This window comes from Doryrhamphus excisus, linkage group LG6, assembly GCF_037039965.1.
Source record: "Doryrhamphus excisus strain RoL-2023G ecotype Guam linkage group LG6, RoL_Dexc_Guam_v1.1, whole genome shotgun sequence".
NCBI classification, from domain to species: Eukaryota; Metazoa; Chordata; class Actinopteri; order Syngnathiformes; family Syngnathidae; genus Doryrhamphus; species Doryrhamphus excisus.
Window position 1 is genome coordinate 8581024 of NC_136362.1, and position 18163 is coordinate 8599186.

General features: G+C 37.1%; 2 protein-coding genes across 2 annotated transcripts in view; both read right to left on the reverse strand.

The window, feature by feature from the left end:
* Nucleotides 1-825: 825 nt before the first annotated feature.
* On the reverse strand, nucleotides 826-2542 carry LOC131124801 (coiled-coil domain-containing protein 42 like-2-like). The gene has a single exon (XM_058065578.2). The coding sequence runs from the start codon at nucleotides 2409-2411 to the stop codon at nucleotides 1461-1463; it is 951 nt and encodes a 316-aa protein (XP_057921561.2). The 5' UTR covers nucleotides 2412-2542; the 3' UTR covers nucleotides 826-1460.
* Nucleotides 2543-4287: 1745 nt separating this feature from the next.
* col15a1b (collagen, type XV, alpha 1b) overlaps nucleotides 4288-18163 on the reverse strand; it is a 33153-nt gene continuing 19277 nt past the window's right edge. Inside the window, exons 25-44 of the mRNA XM_078791350.1 lie at nucleotides 17753-17818; nucleotides 17554-17589; nucleotides 16272-16334; nucleotides 16107-16196; nucleotides 15149-15184; nucleotides 15008-15061; nucleotides 14885-14941; nucleotides 14760-14819; nucleotides 13353-13397; nucleotides 12890-12953; nucleotides 12797-12822; nucleotides 12594-12692; nucleotides 10982-11126; nucleotides 10834-10898; nucleotides 10611-10742; nucleotides 8384-8482; nucleotides 8229-8303; nucleotides 7962-8159; nucleotides 7755-7870; nucleotides 4288-6576 (exon numbers count right to left, since the gene is read on the reverse strand). Coding sequence (XP_078647476.1) covers nucleotides 6354-6576; nucleotides 7755-7870; nucleotides 7962-8159; nucleotides 8229-8303; nucleotides 8384-8482; nucleotides 10611-10742; nucleotides 10834-10898; nucleotides 10982-11126; nucleotides 12594-12692; nucleotides 12797-12822; nucleotides 12890-12953; nucleotides 13353-13397; nucleotides 14760-14819; nucleotides 14885-14941; nucleotides 15008-15061; nucleotides 15149-15184; nucleotides 16107-16196; nucleotides 16272-16334; nucleotides 17554-17589; nucleotides 17753-17818 — 1749 coding nt within the window. The 3' untranslated portion in view covers nucleotides 4288-6353. The remainder of the gene's footprint in view (nucleotides 6577-7754; nucleotides 7871-7961; nucleotides 8160-8228; nucleotides 8304-8383; nucleotides 8483-10610; nucleotides 10743-10833; nucleotides 10899-10981; nucleotides 11127-12593; nucleotides 12693-12796; nucleotides 12823-12889; nucleotides 12954-13352; nucleotides 13398-14759; nucleotides 14820-14884; nucleotides 14942-15007; nucleotides 15062-15148; nucleotides 15185-16106; nucleotides 16197-16271; nucleotides 16335-17553; nucleotides 17590-17752; nucleotides 17819-18163) is intronic.

Below are 18163 nucleotides of genomic sequence, written 5' to 3' on the forward strand. Positions count from 1 at the left end.
CACCCGGGACGCCGTTCCGCGTGGGTTAAAGGCTAGACGATGTTAAAAATTAACGATTAAACTTAAAAAAATTAATCAAATGTCAGATATTTATGATTTATACAAAATGCTGTATGGAAGTGCTTTTTTCATGTATTAATTATGATAGTTTAGTATATGTTAATAAAACTTTTTTGGTACTCGACACATGCTAAAAATATAATTTAACACAGCAAAAATGCAGTCATTTTCCAAGAATAAAGCTGAAATTCATTCATTCATTTTCTTCCTCTTTTTCCTCATAATAAGAGAAAAAATTCAATGGAAAAAGTTGCAATTTGACAAGAATAACATTACACAATATACAATATACAATACATTGCGCAATATAATGAAATTTTAATAGCATGAAGTTGAAATATTAAAGGAAAAACTTGTAATATGTCTTGTAAAATTGTCATTTTTTAAAAATCAGGTTACAGAATATAAAATTAAGTCACTATTATGGGAATAAGGTCATAATTTACCATATGAAATAGTTATTATTATTATTATTATTAAAATAGCTGAAATGGAAAAAAAAGCTTTAATTTTATGAGAATAAAGGCCGAATATTATTAGGAAAAAATGCAATTTAACAGTAATAAATTCTTAATATGATTCAAAATAAGATACAACAAGAATAAACTCATAATACTATGAAAAATATATATATATATATTATTTGAGTTGCATGGAGTTGGAATATTAAAGAAAAAATATATTTAAAAAAATGAAATAAATAAAATAAAGACAAAAATAAAAGATGAAATAAAACAAAAAGGAGAAAATGATGTGGGGGGGGGGTTAGAATATGTATATAATCTGAGTTGCATGGAGTTGGAATATTAAAGAAAAAATATATATAAAAAAATGAAATAAATAAAGTAAAAAATGAATAAAATAAAATAAAATGAATAAAATAAAAAAGTTAGAAGATGTATATTATTTGAGTTGCATGGAGTTGGAATATTAAAGAAAAAATATATTTAAAAAAATGAAATAAATAAAATAAAAAAATGAATAAAATAAAAAGAAAAAATAAAATATGAAATAAAACAAAAAGGAGAAAATGATGTGGGGGGAGTTACAATATGTATATTATTTGCGTTGCATGGAGTTGGAATATTAAAGAAAAAATATATTAAAAAAATGAAATAAATAAAATGAATAAAAAGAAAAAATAAAAGATGAAATATAACAAAAAGGAAAAAATTATGTGGGGGTGAAAGTTAGAATATGATGGGAATAAAGTGAAAATATGATGAGGAAATATGTAAGAAAAATATTTTGAAAAAAGAGCAAAGTGAATTTGAATCAGGGGCTCAGTATGTGGAGGACAAAAGGCCTCCAAGCTCTGACTCAATACAATGTAATACAAATGGCTATATTCCAGCCAAATAGTGATTAATCAGGATTAATTCCTCAGAGGAGGCGACTTTTTAGGTCTCAACGTTCAACTGAGCTTCGTAGTCTTTAACAATCTCAAAGTGGTCCAGCATGAAAGCGTGGATCTTCTCCAGCTGTTTCTCTGTCTCGTTCAAAGCCACGCCTTGCTTGTCGCAAACCTTCCCGCCGATCATCTCGTAGAGGCTGAGGATGGACATCTTGATCTGCGCCAGCATGTTGAGCTTCCTGGAGGCCGTCTCCTCGATGCGCTTCCACTCCTTGAACCAGTACTCCACCTTGATTTTGGACTCGAAGAGCTCGGGCATGAGGTGCGTGAGCTCCATGTCCAGTTCTTGCCTCTCCAGCTCGTACTGCTTCTGCAGAGCCAACTGGGTTTTCCTCTGCTGGTTGGTCTGCTCGTAGGCTTCGCCTTCCCGCTGAGAGAGCTGGTCCTCCACGCTGTGCAGGCTCTCGATGTGGTTGGTCAGGGCTTCCTCGTCTTCGAAGGACGTCATGCTGACCAGCTTCTTCATGAACTGCTGGTATATGGTGAGCGAGTGGACCACGTCCAGGCGTTCCTGCTTACGCTGCCTGAGCTCCGAGCACTTCCTGCTCAGGTTCTTGATCTCCTCGTCCTTATCCTGGAGCTCCTTCATCTCCCTTTCTACTTTGGACGTAGCTTGGGAGACCACCTCGTCGGCGAGATACGGATCCTTGCTGAGGAACAGATCCTCCACGTCGTTGATTTGGTGGATGAGCTCGTTTTCACGTTCTTTCAGAGCCTCCAGGTTCAACTGCAGGGTGTCCGACTGCGCCTCCAGGTCTTTCTCCTTGCGGCGGATCAGGATCTCCGAGTACATGTCGTCCCAGTCCGGCTCGGTTTCAGATCGAACCGGTTTTCCCGATGTGGACTTCATTTTTACATTTGGAGTCTTGGACATGGCACCCGATTGGCTGGAATGCTGACTATCCCGAATCTGTTGGATGTATTTCCATACGTGCATCACTTCCTGATGTCGTCCTCTACTACGCCATCGTGATGACGCAAAGACGCCGCATCATCTCATCATGAGTGACATCAGCTAATTTCATATTTGCTCCAAAAAACATTTTTTTTCTCTGAAAATTTGACCTTTTCTCCGCAGAGTCGGCGAAGCACCACTGTTTATGATTCACTGATAAGGTCCTCGAACGCACCACTGATCCCTTGTTTATTACAGTTAATTGATCCCAGCAAATTACATTTCCTTCTTCGTAAACGTAAACATTGTGTCTATAGAGAACCCGTTCAGCACAGGGTGATGAATAAAAAAAATGATACAAAAAATGGTCATTTTTGGAAAATGAGCTTGCAGAAAAACCGAACCTCTACCCCTGGCCTTGATCCTAAAGGTTAGGATCAGGGTTAGGCTAATCCTAGAATCAGGGTTAAGCTAGTCCTAATTAACCTCTAACCCTGACCTTAATCTCAATGGTTAGGATCCTAAGGGTTAGGATCAGGGTTAGGTGGTTATAACTAACCTCAAAGCCTGACCCTAGGATCAGGGTTAGGCTAGTCCTAACTAACCTCTAACGCTGACCCTGATCCTAAGGGTTAAGATCCTAAGGGTTAGGATCAGGGTTAGGTGGTTATAACTAACCTCTAACCCTGACCCTCGGATCAGGGTTAGGCTAGTCCTAACTAACCTCTAACCCTGAACCTAAGAGTTAGGATCCTAAGGGTTAGGATCAGAGTTAGGCTAGTCCTAACTGATCTCTAACCCTGACCCTGATCCTAAGGGTTAGGATCCTAAGGGTTAGAATCAGGGTTAGGCTAGTTCTAACTAACCTCTAACGCTGACCCTGATCCTAAGGGTTGAGATCCTAAGGGTTAGGATCAGGGTTAGGCTAGTTCTGACTAACCTCTAACCCTGACCCTTGGATCAGGGTTAGGCTAGTTCTAACTAACCTCTAACGCTGACCCTGATCCTAAGGGTTAGGATCCTAAGGGTTAGGATCAGCGTTAGGCTAGTTCTGACTAACCTCTAACCCTGACCCTGATCCTAAGGGTTAAGATCCTAAGGGTTAGGGCCAGGGTTAGGTAGTTATAACTAACCTCTAACCCTGACCCTAGGATCAGGGTTAGGCTAGTCCTAACTAATCTCTAACCCCAACCCTGATCCTAAGGGTTAGGATCCTAAGTGTTAGCATCAGGGGATCAGGGTTAGAGATTAGTTAGGACTAGCCTAACCCTGATCCTAAGGGTTAGGATCCTAAGTGTTAGGCTCAGCGGATCAGAGTTAGGCTAATCCTAATCTCTAACCCTTAGGATAAGTTTTAGGCTAATCCTAGGATCAGGGTTAGGCTAGTCCTAATTAACCTCTAACCCCGACCCTGATCCTAAGGGTTAGGATCCTAAGTGTTAGGATCAGGGGATCAGGGTTAGATATTAGTTAGGACAAGCCTAACCCTGATCCTAAGGGTTAGGATCCTAAGTGTTAGGATCAGGGAATCAGGGTTAGGCTAATCCTAACCTCTAACCCTTAGGATCAGATTTAGGGTAATCCTAGGATCAGGGTTAGGCTAGTCCTAACTAACCTCTAACCCTGACCTTAATCCTAAGGGTTAGGATCCTCAGTGTTAGGATCAGGGGATCAAGGTTAAACTAATCCTAACCTCTAAGCCTTAGGATCAGGTTTAGGCTTATCCTAACCCTGATCCTAAGGGATTCTAACCCTGATCCCAAGGGTTAGGAGAATAACTGCATGGCGGTATGACTGATACTGATGATGATGACCAGGTTTACATAGCAAGACTCGTCCTGTATGGACTTGGTATCGCATCCAAACCAAAGTTGGCAGTACCCCCCCCCCCATAAAATCAATCTAAGGAAGGCAGAACTTAAAAAAAACCCCAAAGCCATGAGATATTTATTCCGTGACAATCAGTCAGTACAAACGTTTTTTTTTCACATCAAAAGCTCAAGTTTTGTTTCAACAGCAAAATCAGACAAAAGAAACTTCTTGTGCAGGTTAGTCAGCGTCTGCTATGCTACTCTATGCTAAGCTAGGCTACGCTAGGCTAGGCTAGGCAACGCTCGACCAGGGCAGGGGTGTCCAAGCCTTGTCTACCAGCGAGGGTCACATGGTGGAAAGAATGAAAGGATGGAGATATGTTAGAAATATTTCATCTCAACGTCCTCATATTGCTGAAAAACATTTTAATCTTTTAGTCCATTTTTTCCTCGCATTATTGATATTTTTACTCAATTTTGTTTTTGTAAAATTTGGATTTTATTTAAATAGCATTTTTCACTTTTTTTCCAACCTGCCTACTTTATTTTCATTTTTTTGTTTCTTGTAAAATTATTTTCACGGAATATTAGGGCCACATTGGAAAAATACATAATCTGAGATGTGTAGGATAAAGTCGGAAATTTATTCTCATAAAAGGTAAGACTTTTTTCTCATAAATGTAGGATTTTAATCTCATAAATCTACAACTTTATTGTCATTCATTTATGATTTTTTTCTAATAAATTTATGACTTTATCTTGGTCGATTTACAACTTCATTCTCATAAACTGACATTTTTTTGTCCTACATTTATGATTTTTTTAGTTTTATAAGTTTACCGCTTTATTCTCATAAATTTACAACATTATTCTCATAAATTTACTACTTTATTCTCATAAATTTACCACTTTATTCCCATAAATGTATGACTTTATTCTCATAGAATTTTCTTCATAAATGTACAACTTTTGTTTCATAAAGTCACAAAGGTTTTTCTCATAAATTTATGACTTTATTGTCATGTATTTACAACATTTATTTGCATAAATTTACAATGTTTTTCTTGTAAATTTCTGACTTTATTCTTGCAAATTAAAAACTTTATTCTCGTAAATGTACAACTTTATTGTCTTTGTCTCTAATTTATGATATTTTCATAAATTTGACTTGAATCCTTGTATATTTATGCCTTTATTCTCATGAACTATTATTCGCATAAATTTACAATGTTTTTTTCATGAATTTGTGATTTATTTTTTTGTAAATTTATGACTTTGGCCTAATAAATTTATAATATTCTTGTAAATGTACAAGTTTATTCTCGGAAATTTCAGACTTTCTCATGAATTTTTTCATTTTACATTCCTGATTTTATTTGAATGTTCAACTTTTATTCTCAAAAAAAATCATTTTTTCAATGTGGCCCCAACACTCCGTCATAGATCACGATAAAATTTTTTTTTTTTTTTTAGATTTCAACTTTATGCCAATTGTCATTTTTCAGCAACCTATTTTTTTTTCACTTTTTCACTCAACTATGAAACTTTCTAATTTTTCTCTATTTTTTTCTAATTTTTTCTTTATTATTGTCCAAATTACTGCTGATTGTTCAGTTTCCAAATATTTTTTTTAGTGTTGTTACATTGGAATATTTTAACAAGGGCCACGGTCTAAAAAAGGCCCCTGGCCCGCACTTTGTACACCCCTGCACTGGAAGAATACTTGGTGATAAAAAAAACATAGTTTTTGTTGAGTGGCGATAGAAATATCTAACTATTGAGTTAAAAATAATAATTTGCACATGAAGTATATACAGTGTGTACTGTGTGGCGTGCATACAGTACAGTACAGTACAGTACAGTACAGTACAGTACAGTGAACTTGCTGGATTGTCAAGGTAGATGCTAGGAAGAAGGAAGTAAATCAGCAAAAAAAGTGAAAATAAATAATCTATACCGGGAAGTGTTGGCGAGCGGATTAGAAATGTGCCTTTTGAAAACAACGTATCCATACGCCGTCTGTGGCGGTCCAATGTACTTCTGGCGGGCGTCTACGTATAAACACTTGAGAGCGAATGCGATGTTAACACTGAAATACCTTTTCTCTGCAAACGTGCCGGCCATCACGTTCGATACCTGCCAGCCATCACCTGTGTGTGCGTGCGTGTGGCCTTCAGGTCCTCCTCCGTTGATGGTCGCCCACGTACGTGTTCTCGATGCACAGCACCATGTAGAGGTTGGAACAGGAGCGGGGGTGTTGTCCCAGTAGGCGTCCCGTCTGAAGCAGTGCCGCTTGACCCGTCACCGCCATGTCGTCGGTCCGCCATGCCTCGCAGTAGTTTGTGGTCGCACGGATTCCCGTAGGGCTGGAACCGTGCCAGATCAGCTTCTCAGGCCTGCAAGGGACACACAAATACTAACACCTAGCATGTGCTTATATAAGTGCTATATAGAAAACAGGCTAAAAATGCTACTATGCTAATGTTAGCATGCTGAAAATGCTAACATGCTAATCTTAACACCTAGCATGATAGTGCAAAGTTCTTATATGAGTGCTATCTAGGAAACAGGCTAAAAATGCTACTATGCTAATGTTAGCATGCTGAAAATGCTAACATGCTAATCCTAACACCTAGCATGATAGTGCAAAGTTCTTATATGAATGCTATCTAGGAAACAGGCTAAAAATGCTACTATGCTAATGTTAGCATGCTGAAAATGCTAACATGCTAATCTTAACACCTTGCATGATTGTGCAAAGTGCTTAAGTACGTGGTATCTAGGAAACAGGCTAAAAATGCTACTATGCTAATGTTAGCATGCTGGAAATGCTACTATGCTAATGTTAGCGTGCTAACACCTAGCATGACAGTGCAAAGTGTTTATATAAGTGTACCTAAGAAAGGGGTTAAAATGTTACTATGCTAATGTTAACATGTTAACACTGCTAACATACTAATGTTAGCATACTAACACCTGACATAATAGTGTTTAAATACATGCTATCTAGGAAACAGGCTAAAAATGCTACTATGCTAATGTTAGCGTGCTAACACCTAGCATGATAGTGTTTAAATACATGCTATCTAGGAAACGGGTTAAAAATGCTACTATGTTAATGTTAACATGATAGCAATGCTAACATACTAATGTTAGCATACTAACACCTAGCATGATAGTGTTTAAATACATGTTATCTAGGAAACAGGCTAAAAATGCTACTATGTTAATGTTAGCATGCTGGAAATGCTACTATGCTAATGTTAGCATGCTAACACCTAGCATGACAGTGCAAAGTGTTTATATAAGTGTACCTATGAAACGGGTTAAAAATGCTACTATGCTAATGTTAACATGCTAGCAATGCTAACATGTTAATGCTAACATTTTAATGTTAATGTATAATATATTAACACTCGGATGACATAAGCTGTTTCCAAATGTGAACAAACTGCAGGCTGACAAGCGTGTGTGTTCCATCTTGGAGGTGACATGAAGCCTTCATAGAAACGGTGTTGCCACGGTAACATATTCCCAAAAGAACGCATGACGGTTTGAAGCTCTTATCCCTCACCATGCCGAGTCCGTCATTACGTTGCGTCCATCAAAGGAGTAAATGGGGATGGATGCGTCGAATGTGCCTCCGTTTCCAGAGAAGATGGACATCCAGCTCGGGAACAGCATCTCACCCTGACGGGAAAGAGACAGGACAGGATAGGACAGGACGGTTCCGGTTATTTGGAATGAGAAGACGATACATCTTGAACCCGGTCCTCCTCACCCTCAGATTGACCACAGGCATGTCGCTGCGGTCCGCTTTCCTCACGATGGTGGCCAGGTCTTGGAGGTGTGAGGACAGGAAGGCCCTGTAGGTGCTGGTCAGGCCCATGGCGCGAGCTTGCTGGTAGCACTGGAAGTCGGCACCGCGGATGCCTTTCATGTCCCCTTTCAACGGAGCGTTCAGGGCCACCAGGTGGAGCTGTGGACAACATTGAGCTTCAGCAGCGTTGGAGAAGTTGAAGGACATTGAATGTGAGGTTCCACTCACCCCGGCCACAGCGGTGAAGGTCTGTGGGAGAATGTTATAACTAGGCTGGTACCCTCGACTGCCCTCCTGGAGCTCCTATCAATGAATCAATGAACGCACACGCTGGCACCGAACGACTCTTTTTCTGTTTTGCTGTATGCTCTATTTCTATGTACCTGACTGTGGCTCCTGTGTGGTCGGCTCCATTCTCCGGGTCTGCTGTGGGTCTGGGATGCTGATGAAGATGATGATTCAGAACGAATCAACTCCCCGAGCTAAGCGCAACACACACACACACACATATATATAAACACGCCATCAAAGCAAGGAACATAGCAACATATGGCGGTGAATACAGACAAGATCGGTCCTGTTTGAATCCACCACCATGACTCTTCTTAGTACTTCAGCCAAAGGACTTCAACATCGATATCAATTTTCTTCATGAATGTAAAAATTTTGTTTGATAAATTCACAAAAGTTTTTGTCAATTGTCACGTATTTACAACTTATTTTTGCATAAATTTACAATTTTTTAATCTCATAAATCTACAACTTTATTCTCATTAATTTATGATTTTTTTCTAATAAAGTTATGACTTTATCTTGGTCGATTTACAACTTCATTCTCATAAATTTACATTTTTTTTGTCCTACATTTATGATATTTTTTTAGTTTTATTCTTCTAAATTTAGAACGTTATTCTCATAAATTTACCACTTTATTCCCATAAATTTATGACTTTATTCTAATAAATGTACAATTTTCTTCATAAATGTACAACTTTTGTTTGATAAATTCACAAAAGTTTTTTGTCATAAATTTAAGACTTTATTGTCATGTATTTACAACTTTTTGTTTTGCATAAATTTACAATTTTTTAATCTCATAAATCTACAACTTTATTGTCATTCATTTATGATTTTTTTTTCTAATAAAGTTATGACTTTATCTTGGTCGATTTACAACTTCATTCTCATAAATTAAAATTTTTTTTGTCCTACATTTATGATATTTTTTTAGTTTTATTCTCCTAAATTTACAACGTTATTCTCATAAATTTACCACTTTATTCCCATAAATTGATGACTTTATTCTAATAAATGTACAATTTTCTTCATAAATGTACAACTTTTGTTTCATAAATTCACAAAGGTTTTTCTCATAAATTTATGACTTTATTGTCATCTATTTCCAACTTTTATTTGCATAAATTTACAATGTTTTTTTTGTACATTTCTGAGTTTATTCTTGCAAATTAACAACTTTATTCTCGTAAATGTACAACTTTATTGTCTTTTTCTCTAATTTATGACATTTTTCATATTATCCTCATATATTTATGCCTTTATTCTTATGAATTTATGCCTTTTTTCTCATAAATGTAGGACTTTAATCTCATAAAACTACAATTGTATTCTCATTCATTTATGATTTTTTTCTAATAAGTTTATGACTTTATATTTTACAACTTCATTCTCATAAATTTACATTTTTTTGTCTGACATTTATGATTTCTTTTTAGTTTTATAAATTTACCACTTTATTCCCATAAATGTATGACTTTATTCTCATAAATGTACAATTTTCTTCATAAATGTCTAACTTTTGTTTCATAAATTCACAAAGTTTTTGTCATAAATTTCTGACTTTATTGTCATGTATTTACGACTTTTATTTATTCTCGGAAATGTACAACTTTATTGTCTTTTTCTCTAATTTATGACTTTTTTCATAAACTCCTCGTATTCTCGTATATTTATGCCTTTATTCTCATGAATTTATGCCTTTTTTCTCATAAATGTAGGACTCATAAATCTACAACTTTATTCTCATTCATTTATGATTTTTTCTAATAAGTTTATGACTTTATCTTCGTCGATTTACAACTTCATTCTCATAAATTTACATTTTTTGTCAGACATTTATGATTTTTTTAGTTTTATAAATTTACCGCTTTATTTACAACGTTATTCTCATAAATTTACTACTTTATTCCCATAAATTTATTACAACTTTATTGTCTTTGTCTCTAATTTATGACTTTTTTCATAAATGTGATTTTATCCTCGTATCCTCGTATATTTATGCCTTTATTCTCATGAATTTACAACTTTTATTCTCATAAATGTATAAATGTTTTTTTCTTCATAAATTTGTGATTTATTTTTTTTGTAAATTTATGACTTTGGACAAAAAAATTTATGACTATATTCTTGTAAATGTACAAGTTTATTCTCGGAAATTTAAGACTTTATTCTCATATATTCTCATAAATTTTTTCATAATAAACAGGTAAAATAGGTTCCAATGTACGAGCAAACGGATTCAAACCTGAGGACCTTCTGTCACGGGCCTGATTCCTCAGCATTTCTCTTCCGTTGACGATCAATCAAACGCACCTGAAGTTTGCTCCAGCCGTTGCGTACTTTGATGTACAGCTCCCCCCCGCTCTCCGCCACGTATGCCAAGGTTCCCTCGGTAGCACGTTGCATGTCTCGGGTCAGAGCATGGACCGTCTTATAGGTGCTCACCTACGTAAGCACACACCATCAGTGAGAGAGGAGTTTTACACGTTTATTCATATTCATATTCATAAAAAAATGGTATTGTGGTTCTTCTAACCAGGTTTGAATATCCAGGAGATCCTGGGGGTCCAGGAGGACCAGGAGGACCTGGGATGTTGACACCTGCTGATAGAACATATGCAACTTCTAAATAAAAACCTCAACGTATAGAATCATTTCTGTTATGTGCATTCATGTTCACGCACCTGATCCAAAGGCTGGTACGGGTCCCGGGGGTCCTGCAGGCCCCGGTGGCCCTCTAGGACCAGCGCGTCCCAACCCAGGGGCTCCACGTTGTCCCGGAGAACCAGGAGGACCTGGTGGGCCAACCACTGACTCGCCTTTTGGACCCTGAAGGAAAGATGGCGAGTAGAGGTGGGTGAGTCATGAACGACACAAGAGTCGCTTTTTTACTGAATCAGGACTCGCGGGTACTCATCTCCGTGAATTCACCCCTGCTAGTGCTAGCAAAAAGGAAAGCAGGTGACTGAGTGACTTTGACTTAGAAAAAGACTCAAGTTAAAGACTTAAAGACTCAAGTTTCACTGACTCACGGGTGAACAAAGACTCAAGTTTTACTGACTCACAGGTTGACAAAGACTCAAGTTTCACTGACTCACGGGTAAACAAAGACTCAAGTTTCACTGACTCACAGGTTGACAAAGACTCAAGTTTCACTGACTCACGGGTGAACAAAGACTAAAGTTTCACTGACTCACAAGTTGACAAAGACTCAAGTTTCACTAAATCATGAGTGAACAAAGACTCAAGTTTCACTTACTCACGGGTGAACAAAGACTCAAGTTTCACTGACTAACGGGTGAACAAAGACTCAAGTTTCACTGACTCACGGGTGAACAAAGACTCAAGTTTCACTGACACACAGGTGGACAAAGACTCAAGTTTCACTGACTCACAGGTTGACAAAGACTCAAGTTTCACTGACTCACGGGTGAACAAAGACTCAAGTTTCACTGACACACAGGTGGACAAAGACTCAAGTTTCACTGACTCACAGGTTGACAAAGACTCAAGTTTCACTGACTCACGGGTGAACAAAGACTCAAGTTTCACTGACTCACGGGTGAACAAAGACTCAAGTTTCACTGACTCACAGGTGTACAAAGACTCAAGTTTCACTGCCTCACAGGTTGACAAAGACTCACGTTTCACTGCCTCACAGGTTGACAAAGACTCAAGTTTCACTGACAAAGACTCAAGTTTCACTGACTCACAGGTTGACAAACACTCAAGTTTCACTAACTCACGGGTGAACAAAGACTCAAGTTTCACTGACTCACAGGTTCACAGAGACTCAAGTTTCACTGACAAAGACTCAAGTTTCACTGACTCACGGGTGAACAAAGACTCAAGTTTCACTGACTCACAGGTTGACAGACACTCAAGTTTCACGGACAAAGACTCAAGCTTCACTGACTCACAGGTTGACAAAGACTCAAGTTTCACCGACAAAGACTCAAATTTCCCTGACTCACAGGTGAACAAAGACTCAAGTTTCACCGACAAAGACTCAAATTTCCCTGACTCACGGGTGAACAAAGACTCAGGTTTCACTGACTCACAGGTTGAAAAAGACTCAAGGGTTCACCGACTCACAAGTTGACGAAGAATCTGGTTTCTCTGACACATGTGCTGTGTGACAAGCGACTGAAGTGAATAGAACACCTGATTCACTTAAGCGAGTGATTCATAAGAACTCGGTTCAGTAAAAGAAACGGAGATCACAAATGTCGAACGTGTTCATCAACTGACATTATTGATTGACAGAATCAATTGAAAGATCCAGTAATCACTAACCACGAGTCCCGACCGCCCGGGCAGCCCCGGAGGACCAGGTGGGCCAGAGTCCCCCTTTTCTCCTCTCTCCCCTTTGGCTCCCTGGTCGCCTTTGGCACCCTGAGTGACAGGTTGACATTTTGAATAATAATAATAAATACATGTTAGCATGCTAACAATGCTAATAATAAACCAGGTGTGAACGCATATGAACGCATACTCACCGCAATCCCTTCCACAAATGCAGTGGCTGGAAAAGACAACATGAGAGCCGTTCGACATACCAAAGCATCTCTGAGACATATCAGACTTCTTACCAGGTGTACCCGGTTCTCCAGGTATGCCCACGTCCCCCTTTTGTCCTTTGGCGCTCTTGGTTTCCTGCACACAGTATAAAATAAAGACATGACGTATCCGAGTGTGGAGGTACTTTATATGAGGGTACGTGATACCAGACTAGAGACCAAATTCCAATCGTGGTTTCACTTTGGTTAGGAACAAAGTGTTACGGATTGGGATTCAGCAAAGCGGGTTTTTGCACAAAGACAGTTCCCAAACACCAAAAACGCCTCTTGGGTGCACTGAATGAAGAACTGAGTCCAGCAAACACAAAACCGAGAAAGCCAGGCCGGGTGAGGAAAAGCAAAAGGGGCGGGTGACAACAACAAGGGGCGTGGCCAGAGAGCTGCCATGCTGCTCCATGGGCGCCCCCGATCCCAAGCATCGGATGCTAGCGTTTCCATGGGACGGTCCCGCTCGGACGGTCCCAATCGGACTTACTGGTCCCTCTTTGCAGTGCGGTCTGGGGCGCACCGGAAACACGGTCTTGAAGAGAACAGCAATGTTATCAGCATCAACTTGTCTTATCTCAACTTCACTCTTTGTTTTTTCCACCATTTTGGCTATTTCTTTTACAAAAGGTGACTATAGGGGTGTTATTCCATGTCTACAAGGCTCTAATAATGTTAAAATGTGTATTTAGAAGGTGGTAAATAGCTTTTCCATGTCTTATATCTCTTATTATGTCTACGATATTGTGTAATAGGAGTGTAAAGGTGACTATAGGGTTGTTATTCCATGTCTACAGGGCTCTAATAATGTTAACATTAGTATTTATAAGGTGGTAAATAGCTTTTATATGTCTTATATCTCGTATTATGTCTACAATATTGTGTAATAGGAGTGTAAAGGTGACTATAGGGTTGTTATTCCATGTCTACAGGGCTCTAATAATATTATTATGTGTGTTTAGAAGGTGGTAAATAGCTTTTATATGTCTTGTTTCTCTTATTATGTCGACGATATCGTGTAATAGGAGTGTAATGGTGACTATAGGGTTGTTATTCCATGTCTACAGGGCTCTAATAATGTTATTATGTGTGTTTAGAAGGTGGTAAATAGCTTTTATATGTCTTGTTTCTCTTATTATGTCGACGATATCGTGTAATAGGAGTGTAATGGTGACTATAGGGTTGCTATTCCATGTCTACAGGGCTCTAATAATGCTAAAATGTGTATATAGAAGGTGGTAAATAGCTTTTCTATGTCTTATATCTCTTATTATGGCTACAATATTGTGTAATAGGAGTGTAAAGGTGACTATAGGGTTGTTATTCCATGTCTACAGGGCTCTAATAATGTTAAATAGTGTATTTAAAAGGTGGTAAATAGCTTTTATATGTCTTATATCTCTTATTATGTCTACAATTGTGTAATAGGAGTATAAAGGTGACTATAGGGTTGTTATTCCATGCCTACAGGGCTCTAATAATGTTCATTCATTCATTTTCTACCGCTTTTTCCTCACGAGGGTCGCGGGGGGTGCTGGAGCCTATCCCAGCTGTCTTCGGGCGAGAGTAAAATGTGTATTTAGAAGGTGGTAAATAGCTTTTCCATGTCTTATATCTCTTATTATGTCTACAATATTGTGTAATAGGAGTGTAAAGGTGACTATAGGGTTGTTATTTCATGTCTAAGGTGCTCTGTTAAACATTGGTTTTTGGCTCTTCGTTCGGCGGTCCTTGAATGCACCAAAAGCTGCTGTGTACTTGACCAGATGGTGTGTATGATGTAGATGCAATAAATGTCAGCTCATAAATACATATATATGATACTGTATATCAAATAGATACACAATAAAAAATAATCAATAAATGAAGTCAGTAAAGGAAAAAGATGAAAACTTACTCCATTTAATCCCAGAATTCTTCCTGGAAGTCCGGGCGGACCTGGTGGACCAGGAGGACCCTAAGAAGAAGTTCATTAGCCTGTGAATGCCGTGAACGGATCAATAACCATATTTCATTTCTTACTGGTTGGCCAACAGAATCTCCTTTGTCTCCTTTCCTCCCAATCAGACCAGGTCGCCCCTGTGGAGAGAATACGTTGGTACAAATCCACACCTTCATGGTAAACATCTCATAGCAATGACTCACGGAGCGACCAGGGAATCCATACTCTCCTTTTTGTCCAGGGGGTCCCTGGGGGCCCTAAAAAGTAGCATCAAACATAAAGCAGTTGTGAAAATTAGTGTCATATTTGTGTCATATTTCATTCAGTGGGTGTGATGAACTCACAGTCAGTCCAGCAGGTCCGGGGAGACCATGATCACCCTGTCACAGCAGAATAATCACATTCATTTGTCCATAATGTCATTCAATATTATCATTTATCCTTAGCATCCTTAGCATTTATAAATATATGAATAAATGAACCAGTCATGATGTGCTATATACATATATCACTATATCGACAGTTACTATGGTACCCATTATGTCATTGTAGGGTACTTCGGTATGAGGTACATTATTAAAAAAAAACAACAACAAAAAAAACCTTAAACTGTATTATGGAAAGCAGGAAGTGAACAAATGTAACAGTTACTGATTGTAAAAGTACCAGATGGAGGGGTAGGATTTAATAAGCTTTGCTTCTTCCTACTCCTTTTGGACATGTGGAACTGTGAACTGATTATGTGATGCATTCAATTGTAATCTGATGCATGTTCAAAAGAAATAAAACCATTAAAAATATAAAAAAAAAATAATTATAAAAAATGAAAAACATTTTTTTTATTAAATTAAAAAAATAAAATAAAAATAACTTAAATTATATTAGGAAAGCAGGAATTGAACAAATTTAAGAGTTACTGATTGTAAAAGTACCAGATGGAGGGGTAGGATTTAATAAGCTTTGCTTCTTCCTACTCCTTTTGGACATGTGGAACTGTGAACTGATTATGTGATGCATTCAATTGCAATCCGATGCATGTTCAAATGAAACAAAACCATTACCATTACTATTACCATTACCATAAATAAAGCACTGCTGTTAAGTGAAAAAAATGCATATTTATATTGGGTACTAGAAGTGTAAAGATGACTATAGGGGTGTTACTTTGTGTCTAGAGGGCTCTAATCATGTTAAAAAACACATTTACACTAAAAGGTAGGAAAGTGGTTTTCTATGCTCTAACTACCAAAATATTGGGTTTCTAACTGAGATATGGATAGTTCTAGTCAATGTTTCTGTAACCTTGATGCCTCTAGGACCCTGGGGGCCTCTCGGTGCAGACAAAAGGGATCCATCAGCAGCAATGGTCACACCTGGCTCCCCTTTGGCTCCCTGTTAGCAAAGAGCATGTTTAAGGTAGATTGACTTGACAATATTTTAGTATTTTAATGGAATCTGTCTTCTCACCTTGAGGCCTGATGGCCCCTGGATGCCGGGGGGGCCCACGTCTCCCTTTGGACCCCTCGGGCCCTGAAAAAGAATGCATGTCAGTGTTGCTTGAAAATAAGAGTACAGTAGATCCCCGCATGCTAAGCTTTGATGAAACACACATTATTATGTACAATATGGGTGTCGCATATTCAAAAACTAAAAACACAATAAAACCAAAAAAGTTGTCATCTATGAGAATAAAAATAATATTAATATTAATTAATAATATTAATAATTTAATGTATTAATATTAATAATTTAATATACTGACACTAATGGTAATAATCTAATATATTAAATATATTAAAAAATATTATCAAATATAATGTATATTTGTATATTGTATGTATATTTTAATATCTCAAATAAAATATACAATTATAAATATAATGTAAACAAATAAAATGTAACTTTTTGCCTGTGATATTCTGAGTTTATTCTCAGGAAATTGCCACTTTTTTGTCTTAATATTTTGACTTTATTCTCCATAAAATTACAACTTTGTTTCCATTTTTGTTGTTTGATTTCATCATTTTCCAACTATTTCTATAACTATTTCTTCCAACTACTTATTTTCTGTGTTCATAAAATTATTCTCATAATTATGAATTAGTTATTACTATATAATTAATAAAAATATCTCAAATGAAATATACAATTATAAATATACAGTAAACAAAAATATATAACTTGTAATAATTATTATAATATTAATATTATATAATAAGATTAATATTGTATAATAAGATTAATATTATATAATAATATAATATTAATATTATTAATATTAATATTTTTGTTGTTAAGTTGAAATATTCTTTAAAAACCTGGAATGTTATGAGAAACAAAACAAATAAAGTTGCCATTTGTGGAAAATCAGGTTGTGCAAGTGATACGTTAAAAAAATTAAGTCAAAATGTTATGGGAATAAAGTCATGATTGCAAAAAGAACATTTCTAAGAAGAAGGTTGAAACAGTTGGGAGAGAAAAACATCAAAAATAAAATAAAAAAATATAAAAACAACAAATAATTTTGTGAGAATAAAATTGCATGTATAAGTCGTGATGGACTTGTGGTGAATGAGATGTGTTTTCTGCGGTTAGTTTGAAACGATTAGGAAAAAGCAAACTCTCTGACATGGCTGCTTTACCTGCCCTTGAAAGCCCAGCAACGACAGCAAAAACAAAACATGAAAAGTGTGTCATTTTTGAAGATATTTTTCTTAGAATGAAGTAGAACGGGTGAAAATGTTCTTACGGGAAATCCAGCTCTGCCGGGCAAGCCCTCGGGACCCTGAAACACACACATATATTCATTCCGTTGTTGTGAACTGATCCGGAGACTTTACCGATCTCCAGCCACTTTGTCTTTGTTGAAAACGACTCGTGTTGTGTTTGGCGACTCTTTTCTGACACTCTGCTGTTTGTTCCCCAAGTTGGTTATTTCAGCCACTCACCATGGGCCCCCGTGCTCCCCTGACCTCTGTGAAGTTGAAGATGCCTTCTGTGACGTTGAGGAGCACCTGTGGACAGAAGATGGATGACACAAGAGTGATGTGCTGTCAATCATTTGGATTTTATGGAAGTTACAGTAGGTTTTTATTCCATATATTTCAACTTTATTCTTAAATCCTCTTTTTTTATTATTAGGACTTCATTCCCATAATATTTTGTCTTTATTCCTGTAAAATAATAACCCCCCCAATCTATATACCCCCAAATTGCAACTTTATATGTTTTTTTTCTTTATATGTATTTTTTCCTGAATATTTCAACTTCATGCCACTAAAGCCACATTATTTTTGCTCGTGATATTCAGAGTTTATTCTCAGGAAATTGCAAATTTTTTGTCTTAATATTTTGACTTT